Genomic DNA, 12,976 nt, shown 5'->3' on the forward strand with positions numbered 1-12,976 from the left:
TTAGAAGAAGAATACTTCTTAATTTGCTACACTCGCAAAAGGGATATTTGGGACCTGAAAATAGAGAATTACGGGGATTTCGGACTCGTCAGACACGAGCTGTTTGGCTTCATATGCTTTATATATTTACAGGAAAGTTACCGTCTAACCGCCTCGCATTGCCGATAGTTTTTACCTTCTGTGTCTAAGCCCGGCGCGCACCTATGCGGACCCACCCACGTGCGCGCACACACTTTCTCCTCATCTCCTTCTTTACAACTTTTCAAATAGCTCCGCAAAATAACCCCCCAACAAACAAACAAGCAAACTAACAATCCCCCCTTAGAAAAACAACGCGACGCGAAAAAGAGCACCCAATACCAACCAACCGCAGCCCGTCTGTGTTCCGCCGAGCCGCAGCCTGCGGCTGACCTCCGCCTGAGAAGTGGGGTGCCCGTGAGCGGCCGTGTGGGGTTGGATATGTAGAAAATTAAATATATGGAAATGTAGAAAATGAAACACAGCCTGATAAAGAAAGTTAATTCAAACTACATGTTGTACACAATAAACTATCTTTTTATTTTGATTATAAATAAGGTGACTGTACTTCCCTTAAAATACAAGTACATAGGAAAACCTGGTAGAAATTATCTTTCTTTTTTTTTTTTCTTACAAGGTATTAAAACTGGACACTTTAAATCGGACTCACGTTCTATACTGACAGCAGGTTCTTCGCTATTTTATTTTTTTTTCTAATGGCGTTAGACTTTTACCTTCTTTCTCCTCCGTGCCTTTGGCATTTGAATTTCTAGTCCCGGAATACTTTTCTTTCTCTAGCAAGAAATCGCTGAGGTGCCCCCCGCCCTCATCCCCCAAAAAATAATCGGGCTAATGAATTTGGACTTGATTCCTTCGGTTTCGAGTTCGTGAATCCCAAACGTTTGCTTGTCCTCTTTGCACGCTGAGGACTGATCCTGTAACCCGTTAACCCTTTGGCACAGCTCTCCTTTGGGAATAGGGTCTGGGCCCTGGGAGGGGCATGGGCCTTCCGGGGTCTGACAACATCCCGGGGTGTTTTTCCACCAAGAATAAAAAAAAGAGGGGGGCGGAGGGGGGAAAAGGGGGGAAAAAAAGGAGGAAGATGTAAGGAAAGGAGCGTCGGGAGGGGAAACCAAAGGGGGAAATAAAAGGAAAGGAGCGTCGGGAGGGGAAACCAAAGGGGGAAATAAAAAAGAATATTCGTAATGTGTATAATTTATTAGAAGCTTCTTAGGAACTATATTTAAGCCAAATATCTACATAAGTTACAACAGGAAAAGGCGGCGTGCGCAAATAACAAACTGCCGGAGGATTTACGACGGGGTGATCAGTGTCCATAAAAAAGGTGGGGGGTTGTTTGGTTGATTGTATTTTTTTCCTTTTCTTTTTACAACAAAATATACAGGCTACTAAAAACTATGGGTTTAGTCCAACTTTTGACAGCATTATACAGCTACAGGTTCACATCAAACGTAAGGAGGAAAATAAAAGCCAAGCCTTTGATGACTCCACGTCTCCATCCGCTGGCCCTGGTGGCGGGCTGGGAGAGACCGGGGAGGGGGAAGCTGCTTCTTGTGTCTGGGTGACGCGAATGCGTATTTTTTGGGGGAAAACCACCCCATCCCCCAAAATCTCTGTATTTACATGCAAGTCCTAGACGCTGGCAAAGTGTACATCTGATATCCAAGTCTTCAAACCATGCCTTAAGATGGTCCCCTTTCTGCAGACTGCTCCATGGTTATTAGTCTGAATATTTTTATACACCCCACAGGACAAATCTGGGGGACAAAAAACATAAAGACCCAAAACCATCAACAGTAACAATAAAATGGAACAAAAAAAGTGTCTCTCTCTCTCTCTCTCTTAGAGGTCTGCAGAGACCACTCAGTAAAACGGGGGAAAGGGAGAACATTAAAAAAAAAAAAAACAAAAACAAACAAAAAAAAAAAAAAACACAGTAGTTTGGAGAGGACAGAGATTTGTGTAACTGGGAAAATTTGTTGGTTTTCTTTTTCTTTTTCCTTTTTGCCTTTTTTTCCCCTTTTTATTTGTTTAATCCTTTTACCAGGTCCTACCGTATAGTAAGGTGGAGCAAGACATGGCAGTGCCATAGTCAGAAGTAGAAGAGTTTAGGTGAGACAAACTGGAGACTTGGCTCTGCAGAGAGGAAGGGCTGGCCGAGTGCTGTCCCATGTCTGGAGACTGCCCCGCACTGTTTGTCTGGTGGCTCTGATGCTGTCCGAGGCTGTTGCCATTGGTAGCCACTGTGATCGTTGTAGCTGCCTGCTGCTGATGGCTCTGGATAGCTGCTGTGGGTGTGTTGGAGCCTGCTTGGCAGGGCTTGCCATCCTTCACAAGCACTGGCACTGCCACCCTTCTGGGAGACTGCTGCTGCTGGCAGGAGCCGTTCTCCTGTTGCATCTGCTGCTGCGCAGCCTTGTCTTTGGCCTGGCGCTTCATCTTGTAGCGGTGATTCTGGAACCAGATTTTGACCTGAGTCGGGGTGAGATGTATCATGCTGGCTAAATGTTCCCTCTCCGGGGCGGAGAGGTATTTCTGTTGCTTGAAACGTCTCTCCAGCTCGTAAACCTGGGCCTGCGAAAAAAGGACCCTCCGTTTCCTCCGCGGCGTGCTCTGGAGCGGGGCCATGCTCTTGCTCACGTCTCCCAGGGAGCCGAGGCTGCCCATGCCTCCCATGTTCATGCCCGAGGACGGCGCCATGAAGCGGGAGACTGCAAGGGAGAAGGCGGCACGTTTTAGGCGGCTCGGCTTGGCCCGGCCCGGCCCGAGTGGGGCCCCGCGCTCCGGCAGCCCCCGCCGCCGCCTGCCCCAGCGGAGCTCCGCAGCCCCCCGGCAGCCCAGCCCCGGCCGCGGCCTCGGGGCACCCGCGCTTCCAAACAACGACTCCTCACGTCCCCGGGGCGAGCGGCGGCCCCCTTCTCGCACGGCCCAGCCCCGGTGAATAAGGGCGACCACTCACCCCTCGTCCTGCCCGGGGGCACAGCCGGGAAAGTACCTAATGTGACAGCCGCGGCGGCAGCGGCCGCGGACAGCGGCTCCGCCGGCGCCGGCCGAAGAGGACTCTGCCGCTCCCCTGCCGCTTCCCGGGACGCGGCCCCGGCGCCTCCGGCTTCCCCCCTCGCCCCCCCATGTGCCGGGCGGCGCGCAGGCGGACGGGCACCGCCGGCTCCCTTTGGGCCCCCGGGCCGCCAGGCTCCCGCCCCGCTGGACGGCGAGAGCCAGGCTCCCGCTCCCCGCCACAGCCGCCCTTCCAACCCCCTTGCCCCGTAAAAGCAGCCGCGGGAGGCTGACATGCAACCAGCCGTGGTGGAAAGACCGGGTGCGATCCTAGGCAGGAGGGGGAATTTGGGGTTTGGGGGGCGCGGCTGGGTTTGAGACCGACTTTTGCCCTGTCGCGGACCCCCAGTGCCTTCTGACCGCGGCGTGTCGGGGCAGTTGCGCGGCAAGCCCCCTTCGGCCACCCAGCCCCGAGCTGACTTACTTGAGGAAAAGCGGGGATCCGGGTTGGTGCCGTACCATCCTGTCGCCGAAGCGCTGTTCCTCATGGTGTCCTGGTAAGGCGGCAGCTCGCTCATGTTGCCCAGGTTCCCATTGCAATAGCCCCCCATCGTAGCATGGGAGAGCTGGGGGACCCCTGCCGCTGTCATATGGTAGGCGGCAGTCACTGTTCCGTTGTGGCCCATGGGGTGCTGCTGCATGGCCGGCTGAGAAACCTGAGACTGTCTGTAGGCTGACAGGGGAGCCCCCAAGTTACTGGCCTCCATGCCCACTTTCTTGTAGCTTTCCTCCAAAGGACTCAAGATGTCAGACACTGAGAAAGGAGTCGTATGCTTTGGGCTCATCGACATGATTCGGCGGCTGGGGAAAAAAAAAAAAAAAAGGAAGGGGAGGCAAATCTTTTTTTTTTTTTTTTTTTTTTTTTTTTTTTTTTTGCCAGATATTCTGGTGTTGCCTTAACGCCGATCTTGTTGGATGTACACGTAACCGAGTGGACGAAGTCCGCCTTAATTGGATTGAGTGGAGGCTCAGGGCTGCCTTTCGTTTGTTTTAGCCAGACGCCAGGTTTTAGGCTGCCACCAGAGGCGGGGCATAGGCACTAAAGCAACAAGACAATAGAAGCCTACATCTTGCCCAAGATAATTAGCTTACATGCTGATGACAAGGTAAACACCTTTAAGTCTTACTTGTCAGAATTTTTTTATGTCTTTAGGAAAAAAAAAAAAAAAGAGACAGAGAGGACGGGAGAGAGAGGGAAAAAAAAAAAAGACCCCGTGAGCACAACTCTTTTTTTTTTTTTTTTTTTTTTTTTTCCTCGGGGGTTACAATATCGTGGACGGGAAATGGAAGGCAAAGCAAAAAAGACCACCATTTGACTGGGTGAAAGGATTTAAAAACAGCTCCCGGGTGGCAAGGCTGTCAGACCAGCCTTTGTGAGAGCTGGGGAAACGGGGTGGAATGCCAGTAAGCCAGAGGACAGAATCTCCCTCTTCCCCCAGTAAGTTTGGTCCGGAAGGAGTCCTGCCGCCGGGAGGACAATTCTTCTGAGGGCAGATCTTTCTCTCGGGGCCACAGCTCCCCGCGCCCCGCATTCCCCGCACTGGCTTGTCAGATGTCCCGGCCGGCTGGGGCTGAACAAGCGCTTGGGGTTTCGCATCTCGGGAACACTCTCTATGTCTCCTAAGACACTCCGTGCAAGGATCGTTTGTCTCCCTAAACCCACAAATTCCTTTCAGCTAGGGATTTTTCTTTTTTAATATCTCAGAGAGGGGTGGAAGCCACAAGTTTGCAAAATCAAGCAGTAATTTAATTGCCTGGGACGAGAGGCCGATGAAAAATAGGTTAGCGCAAAATGTCGCTTGTTATTCTCAAAGGCAAAGACTCACAGTCTTTCGTGGTCCCTCTGAAGCTGAAGCTGCTTTCTAAGGTTATTTATACAGCACGGCAGCTGGATGGAGAAGACCTCTCCGGTCATCTGCTACACGACCTTGCCAATGAATTCCCTGTAGTTTCTAATAAACTGCAATTTCTGGCACTTTCGGATCGTTCTCGGATCCGGTGTGAAAACAAAAGCGATCCATTCACAGCCACACGCACACGTACAGGCAGCCAGTAGCTAATGTCACTCGGGTCTTTGAAGAAATCTTCCAGTGTCTGGTGTCTCCAAAGCTTATATTTCGGGGTGATCCTAGCGGAGGAGAGAAACCTCCCCCGAGTGTTTCACACCCCGGCCTACGGCCCTGGCAACCACAATTTAATACAGCGATTACCTGAATATTAAGAAAATTACAGCGAAGGTACAGTTAACCCTGGGACTTTGAAGTGTCAAGTAACTATTTAGTAATTGCACTTGTAAATATGTTTGTGCTCGGCTAGTTCGTGCTTAAAAATGCAAAAGTGCACTTGCTACCCGGGAATAACTAAATATCTTTGTCTAAAGTGGCAGCATAAATAGCCGGTCGCTTTGTGGCTGTGCTTGATATTAGTACATAAGGATCATTTTGCTTCAATTGGGAGGCTCTCATTCACTAGGCAAGAAACCGTTTAGGAGAAAGTAGGTTCCCGTATGAGAGTTAACATCCTTCAAGTGTAAGCCTCAGTCTTGATTACACTTTAGAGCTCTGCAAGAGGTGAGCTTTTCCACACAAATATAATCGGGGGAACTTTCCTTCAATCAGGCCTCCAGCTCTCTTACATCATCTCAGCTGCTTCTTTCGGCACTAGCTCCCTCAAGGCTGAATATCCCGAAGTGGGCTGGTTGTGAGTCTGCTGGGTCACCAAAGGCAGAGAAGGGCGATTTTGGGCTAGAAAGGCGATTGGTTTTTACCTCTTATTTTTCTTCTTTTCTTTTAAAACCTTTAAATCTTTCCTTTACAGATCTCTGGAACATTTCTTTACAACCCCCCCACCTCCCCGCACCCTCCTCCCTCGCCCCGGATTTTCCCTTTTCTGCGCATATTTTTGAGTATGGTCTTTGGTTTTGTTCCTACACAGAGAGAGAGACTCGACCTTGCCTTAGTGATTTGCTTGCTTGGGGTTTGCGGTTGTTTTTTTTTCACCCCGAATTTCTCAGACACTCCATCCCCATGCCTCTTTCATGAACCTTTAAAAGAAGGGGATGGGTGGAAGCAAAAAAAACTTAAATACTGCAGGATCCACCAAAACGACGGCTTGGTCGGTTTTAATCAGAGGCGAAAGGCGGCAAGTGACCGCGCAACGTGTGGGGCAGGAGCAGACACCCCGTTCCCATCCACAAGAGAGCGAGGTGGGGCAGGCGGGCAGGCCCCAGCAGCAGCTCCGGCGGCGGCGGCGCGGAGCGGGGCTCGGGCCCCGCGGGCGGGCCAGGCTCCCCGCCGCCTGCCCCGGCCCGGAGCGCCGCCCGAGCGACCCTTTGGCCGCCGGCTGCGCCTGCCAGAGCTTATTTATCCTCTCACTCGAGTGAGCGCGGGTTAAATCGCCTCCGAAACATTGCTTGCTTAGGTTATCCCGAGCGAGTCGGGCCTTGGCTCTGCGCGCGGTCTGCTAGAGGGAAGCTAATGCGAGAGAGCTCCGTTCACCTTTGCTGGGAAGCGGGTGGAACTCTCTTGTGCACGCCTGACCACTGAGTTAGGAGTACACCGGCGCGCGTACAGGCACAGCCACGTCCAGCTACTTTTTAGCCCGGCTAGATCGACGCGGTGTAAAGAGGTCAGCCTCTGCACCTGCTTTCATGCCCCAAATGAGCTATAACGGGGCAAGTCAGACCATGGACAAGGGGCGAGAAAACTTCGCTGGTGTCGTCTCCCTTCAGTCTCTCTTTTCTTTCAAGGCCTCCACCGAAGTTTTGTCTACCAGAGATGGCTGCTCCCAGCTTCCAGGGAGGGTGGCCGTCCCGACGGAGTCCTGCCTAAGCTGCCTTTAAAGAAATGTTCGTTTACCTGGTGATGCTGCTTAGTAAAACACTCGAGTTAAAAAGAAATGCTAAGGAGGAGAGCAAGGAAGATGAGATGCGTTCTGCCTGGTGGAAGCATTTTCATGAGAAAGGCACGGTTTTCACCCCGTGTTTGCAGAAATGCGGCTACACGGACGTCCCTTCAATAGCTTCTGACCCCACACAATCCTTTTGATAACACTCGAGAGGTGGAAGAATGGGAGACTTTGTCAATCAAATGGTGCCAATCCCAATGGAAACGGTGCCACCAAGACCGCAGAGCGTTTCCTCATCAACTGGATTGCGGGGGCTGGGAACTCAAGAATCAGCTTTTGAAAGTGCGCACAGGGCTCTCCAAAGACAACAATGTCTTTTTTATACGAGCTGCTGTGCCTCCCCAAGGGGAATCAGATATGTTCGGCCAGGCAGAGCTCGGAGGGCTCGGAGGGCAGAGGGTAAGGGTCCCACGCAAACCGCACGCAAATTCTTTCTCAACAAGAAAGACGCTTTCTAGGTGTAACTTTTTGATACAAAGCCATGAGGTGCTCCGTGCTCCCTCTGGATCAGTTCACGGGTGCACGTCTAGCTGCACCCCCTGCCCAGCCCTGCCGCCCCAGCGCCCAGCGCCGAAAGGCGGCCCTGCCCGCGGCCGTACAGCCCGTCCTGCCGCGGGAGCAGCGCTCTGCGGCGGGGCCAGCCGCTCCTAGAGAGGTCCGAGTTGGAGGTGGCAAGAGTAGATCTGTGAGAGCTTTCTTCGCGTCTGGTCATCAGTATATATCAGTATATGTATATATTTACATCGAGAGATGTAAATGACCGCCTGGAAAAATGGCACCACCGAGGCAGCTTGCCGCAACTCGCCCCTCTCGACCCACTCTGAACGAGCTCATACACCCTCTGTTTCCCCACGCTCCCCAGAATGGAAGATGTGCCCAGCACACCTACGCCGGGAGCGGAGGTTTCCGTAGTGATAGTGTAGGGAGGACTTGTGTCTCTGCCGGCCGCGGGCAGGGCGCTGGGAGCCGCTCCCGCCTGGAAAGCACATGCTTGGGCGTGTAAGAAGGCAGGAGTCCTCCCAGAGACGCACCCTGCGAGCCCTACCTAGGCACGGAGCGCACTGGGTGTGTGTGTGGGGGGAAACGCCTTTTGTGGCTCATGGGGACAATTCCTCTCTGTGGGAAAGCCCCCCTGCCCTGGTTTTCTCGTTAGGGTGGGAGAAACCCCTCGGTATAGCGGGCGAAACCTCTCCCCCTGGCGTGGGAACCTAAGGCAACCAGCGAGACCACCAAAGGCTAAAGCGAAAATCCTCACCCCTCCGCAGAGCACGCACAGTTGCTCCTCCAGCTACCCAGGGCGTGGAGCATCTCGCAGCTGGGGGTTCTCGGGGCCCCTTCGCCACCGGTGCCTGGCGGCCCCACTCGCAAAGCTCTGTGCGAGGGAGGGCAGCGTTGCCTCCGCTCTGCTCTTTTTCCTCTTTCCCCAGTTGCTGGAGGACGGCTGAGCCCTCCTGCCCTAGTCCTCGACACCCTCCCCGTCCTTTCCTTCGCCGGGCCGTTCCCGGCCAAGAGGGCCAGGGTGGGGCCAGGTACGGGGTGCCAGGGCAGGGCTCCCGGAGCCGCGGCGGCGGGCGGAGGGCCGCCGTGCCAGGGCGGGGGCGGCGGGGCCCCGGGGCACGCCTCGACCGGCCAGCCACACCGCGCCCCTCCGCGGCTGCACGGCGTGGGGACCCGCGGGAAAGGGCTCTTTGTAGACATGGGTGCCCCGGTAGTCTCGGGTGGATAGCAGCATCACTCGCCCCGATGTGTGAACTACTGTCTGATCGCCTCTCCCGAAATTATCAGCAGTTAATATAAGCCCTCCACATCTGGCATTCTTAGTGTCAGTAGACTGTCGCTGCCGCAACAGCGACATACAAGACTTATTGTTGCCCTGAAGCGTTTTTGATACACCCATGACAGCGGTGATTATGCAGTGGATTTCTTGAAGCTGGTTGTTGAGACAATTTGCTAAAAGTTAGCCTGTAGAGATAGTTAAAATTATAAGCACGTTTTATTTAGCTATAAAATACTTTAAATCGGTATATACCTACGAACAGAATCCCGCCGGGTTCTATCTATTTATCTGCTTTTAGGTATAACTATTAGTATATTACATTAGCTATCTTAGGAGTCATGTGCTTTTGTGTGTGTTCCCAGACATGCCTACACACACACATACAAGCGTGGGGGTGCATACCTCCGGCAGCGGGTATGCGTGAGTATATATTTACGCATACATTCACAGTCCTCAACCCTGTCGTCTCTTAAGTGTTTCAAAAAGGAACTCAGCTTTTAAGTGGGTCACCTCGCCGCCCTCCCTTCCCCTTCCCTCTCCCAGGCCTGTGGCCGCGCCGGCGCCGGGAAAGGGGCTCTCGGCTCCCGGGTGGGGTTGGACGCGGGGGAGACGGACATGGACGTGCCTGCGGGTGCAGAGTGGAGGGGCGGGCTGGGGGTCGGCCCCGGCAGTTTGATTTTCCTCAGACCTTTTTTGTTTCAGGTGGCTGGCGGCGGCGGGCGGCGCGGGGGCTCGTTGCTCACTGCCCCCCGGTTTGGTGCCGAAGCCCTCCCCGTGGCTCCGGGCCTCGGGGGGCTGCAGCCTGCCCTGTGCAGCCGCCCTCGGGGCTGCGCGGACGGCGCACGGGGCCGAGCCCGGGGCGCTCCCCGCGCCCGCCGGCAGTGTGCGCGCTGGTGGACAGGCCACCTTTCCGCCTCGACCTTACCCTGGGGGTAACCAAAGCTCTCTTTTATTTTCAATGTCACTTCGGAGTTTGCCTTTTGTTCCCCGATACCAGGGATACGGGTGGCTCCCCGCTGGCTCGGGGAAGGGCTAGCGGTTTCAAAGATACCTCATTTAAAAACGGCAATGGAGTCCTTTCGACCAGCCCGTGTGGTGCCCGAGCTTTATTTTCGTGCCGGGGAGAATGGAATTGTTTGTTTTGCTTTTGTTTTCACAGCAAAACTCGAGGGCAAGTTACAGGAGGGCTGATAGGAACCCCGGCTCTTCCTCGTTGCCCTTGGGTGCCCAGCAGAGCCACCCAGCCGAGGGCCGCCGCATCCGGTGCTCGACCACGGCAGTCCGGGATCCCGCGCAAACAGGCGCATCCGTCCGCGGATGCCCTGCTGTCACTGATTTCGGAGCGACCGAGTGCTCTGATTATTGTCCCCAAATTCTTTTCTGCCTCTCCTCTACTCCCCCGTCTGCTGCTTGACCTGAGCTCCCCCGGTGCCTTTAATTCGGCAGGAAGCTGCCATCTGTCTCATTGTGCCCTTGGTTTTTTTATCTGGGCAGGGGCCACCAGGAGAAGGTGGGCGCTGCACGCGTTGCCAGCCGAGCGGCGGGACGCACCGGGGCCGGTGCGGCGGCCCGCCGGGGCGGAGGGACCTGCGGCGGCCTCCCTCCGCTGGCCGCCGGGGAAAGCGCAGCGCCGGCCCGGGCCGCCGGCGCTGGCGCTCACCTGGGCCTGTAGACTTGCTCCTATTGCTGCTGAAATTTCGCCCTAGCCAAGGCAAAATCATATCAATGAGGAAACAGAACAGGAATTTGCTCAGTTGCCCTTGGGATGTAATTTCATGGATATTCGTCCATTTTCACTGTGCGTTTCTCCAAATCTAGGGGGAAGGATTAGCTTCTTTCCCTGTTGCTGCAGCTCCTTCTCAACAGCTTCCCACAGAGGTAGCTCTGCCTCTAAGCAAGATTCTTCCCCCTCCTGGGAAAGTGAAATTTGTCTGTTCCTGGATCAAGAGGCACTGTTTAACAGCTGTGCCTGTTCCTAAATCTTACTTTACAGCAGCACAGTCAAACAGTTTCAAATTGTGCTCTTGCTAGTTGATGGTCATATACACAAAAGATTCTCACTCAAAAACTGCCTTTTGGGAGTGACTTTGCCTCTTTCGCAGCTGCTTCCTACCTTCTGAGCTTGTAGCCCAGGAATTCATCTCATGAGGGCTGCTCTCAGTCCCTGCTCTGCAGGAGCAGCCCAATTGCTCTCCACTCTTCTCTGAGTGTGGGAACTGAAGATGCAAATGCCATCCGGGGCTGATGCCCTTGGAGGTAGAGCTGACATGAATCAATGAGCTGGCCTGATAGGGCCAGAGTGACCCAGCTGCCCACTCAGAGTGGTAGGTGGTTTGTTTATCTGTCATGTGAGCCTTAAACATCAACATTTCCCAAGTCTTAAAAAACCCAACAAGCCAACCAGACAACCAACCAACCAGACAACCAACCAACCAGACGACCAACCAAAAAAACAATCAATGCTCACTCTTCCTTGATTTTCTTCTGTTTCCTGCAAGAGAGCACACAGAAATCTCTCATAAGCAAAGAGGTCCATTTCAGAGGGACAAGGGCAAACATAGAATGTTTCAGAAGCCCGTTTTTCATTTCATGGGAACCAGTGTCTCTGGGAAGATCACGCCCTCAGTCTGGCTAGTACAACTGGTAGGTCTAGTTAAATGCTGATGTAAAAAGCTGCAGCACAAAGGATGCCATTTGTAGCTAAACTTAACAATGAACTTTATTGGTCCTGCTACCAAACCCATTAACAAAGCTCTGTACTCTGCAGCATTGTTTCTGGGGCTGGGTTTTGTTAAGCAGTTACTGATGTATATATATATGGTCCAGGGTGCTGATTTAACAGGTGCATTCCTCTTGCCAGGAAAGGATTCAGTTCAGTTACCAGTTTCAGCTAGTTCAGTTTCAAATACCAGTCTTTCAACTGTTTCCTGCTGTAAATAGGGTCTCAAAAGTTTATTGTACAGTGGGATGGATATATGCATGACATACATGTCAGGAAAGGTTCTTGGGCCATGAAACCCGGGCCAGGAATTTGACAACTCTGACAACAGCTCCCATCATCTCTAAGTCTACAGGTCAGGCATCTCAAACCAGGTCAGGTTCCATCAGCAGGACTACCCTGCAGTACTCCATCTGTCACAGAGTTTGCTCTAAAAGCAGTGTATGTGGCTTGCTCAGTCCAGCACAAGTGGCACCTGTATTGTCATACATAGCAGAGTTCCTGTATTTTATACAAGAAATAGAAATGGAGAATAGTGAGTTACAACTATTTGCAGGACCAAATTTTTTCTGGGATGAATGGGCATCTGTGTTTTTCTGTAACTACAAGCACCCCATATCTTTGCTCAAACATTGTAATTTTCACTCTGCCAAAGACGTTTGCTTATATGAGTTGCACAGTGTAAAATATAGGATGTTTTTCTTGCCAAGGAAGTTGAAGCAACATGTTCATAAAAATGTTTCACCTTTTCCTTGTCCCAAGAAGAACCAGTAATTCAGAAAAGAAACTACAAGATTGGAAAGAGATCTCTCACCCTTGCATCTATGTGAAGAACAAACTGCTCCTAAATGGCTCTCACTGTAACCAGCTGATGTCCATGTCTTCTTCTGTTGTGTCCCGGTAGCAACCTCTCTTCCCTTTGGCTATCCATTGGCAGGATTCTTTGGGTCCCATACTTCTAGGGGATGGGTAGCACAGTTCCATTGCAACTGAGGGTTTATTGAAAGGTTTCCCAGATTTAACAAAAAATGGACTCAGCCTTGCAGAACCTTTCTTCCTGGAGTTGATCATCAAGAAGGAAAGAAAGTAATTCAGCTTGAGGTTCAGTTGGGTTGAAGGACCAAGGGCTGGGAAGAAAAACCAAAGCTTTTTTGTTTTGTAACCTAAAAAATACACCCAACAAATTTCTCAATGTCCAGAGGTATCTTATCTTTGAATAAGAACATCACTTTCTATCCAAATAGAAATCCTGAAACATATGCTAAAACAAGTCCTTGCTAGCAGCTCTATTTTCTGTTTTCCCAGACATTAGTAATTATTAGCATTGTAGTACAGAAGAGTCTCCATGTAGCGGGATTATCTTCTAAATTACTTTGGATGATAGACATAATGAAGTTAAAAATTTCACTCATCTTTGCCCTGTCATAAATGAAAGCACATATTATACTTACTCAAAAAATAGCTGACCATAGAATTAG

The 12,976-nt window shown here is 52.0% G+C and overlaps 1 protein-coding gene across 2 annotated transcripts; it reads right to left on the minus strand.

Moving 5' to 3' along the window:
• Nucleotides 1-521: 521 nt before the first annotated feature.
• Nucleotides 522-8,483, minus strand: NKX2-1 (NK2 homeobox 1). Of its 2 annotated transcripts, none has more exons than XM_085582129.1 (3): nucleotides 8,258-8,483; nucleotides 3,521-3,897; nucleotides 522-2,750 (listed from the first exon to the last, which is right to left on the minus strand). In XM_085582129.1, the coding sequence occupies exons 1-3, from the start codon at nucleotides 8,308-8,310 to the stop codon at nucleotides 2,080-2,082; spliced, it is 1,101 nt and encodes a 366-aa protein (XP_085438255.1). In that variant the 5' UTR covers nucleotides 8,311-8,483; the 3' UTR covers nucleotides 522-2,079. The 2 variants fall into 2 exon arrangements, with proteins under 2 accessions (XP_085438255.1, XP_085438256.1); XM_085582130.1 differs by lacking the exon at nucleotides 8,258-8,483 and adding an exon at nucleotides 4,923-6,364.
• Between the last annotated feature and the right edge of the window lie 4,493 nt (nucleotides 8,484-12,976).

This window comes from Lonchura striata, chromosome 5 (genome assembly GCF_050655825.1).
Source record: "Lonchura striata isolate lonStrDom1 chromosome 5, ASM5065582v1, whole genome shotgun sequence".
NCBI classification, from domain to species: domain Eukaryota; kingdom Metazoa; phylum Chordata; class Aves; order Passeriformes; family Estrildidae; genus Lonchura; species Lonchura striata.

Excerpts from the sequence above, each read along its gene's own strand:
- NKX2-1 (XM_085582130.1), bottom strand. The coding sequence starts at position 5,011 with ATGACCGGAGAGGTCTTCTCCATCCAGCTGCCGTGCTGTATAAATAAC. Across the intron at positions 3,898-4,922 it reads CAGAGGGACCACGAAAGACT|CCGCCGAATCATGTCGATGA; the intron begins GTGAGTCTTTGC and ends TTTTTTCCCCAG. Across the intron at positions 2,751-3,520 it reads GGATCCCCGCTTTTCCTCAA|TCTCCCGCTTCATGGCGCCG; the intron begins GTAAGTCAGCTC and ends TCTCCCTTGCAG.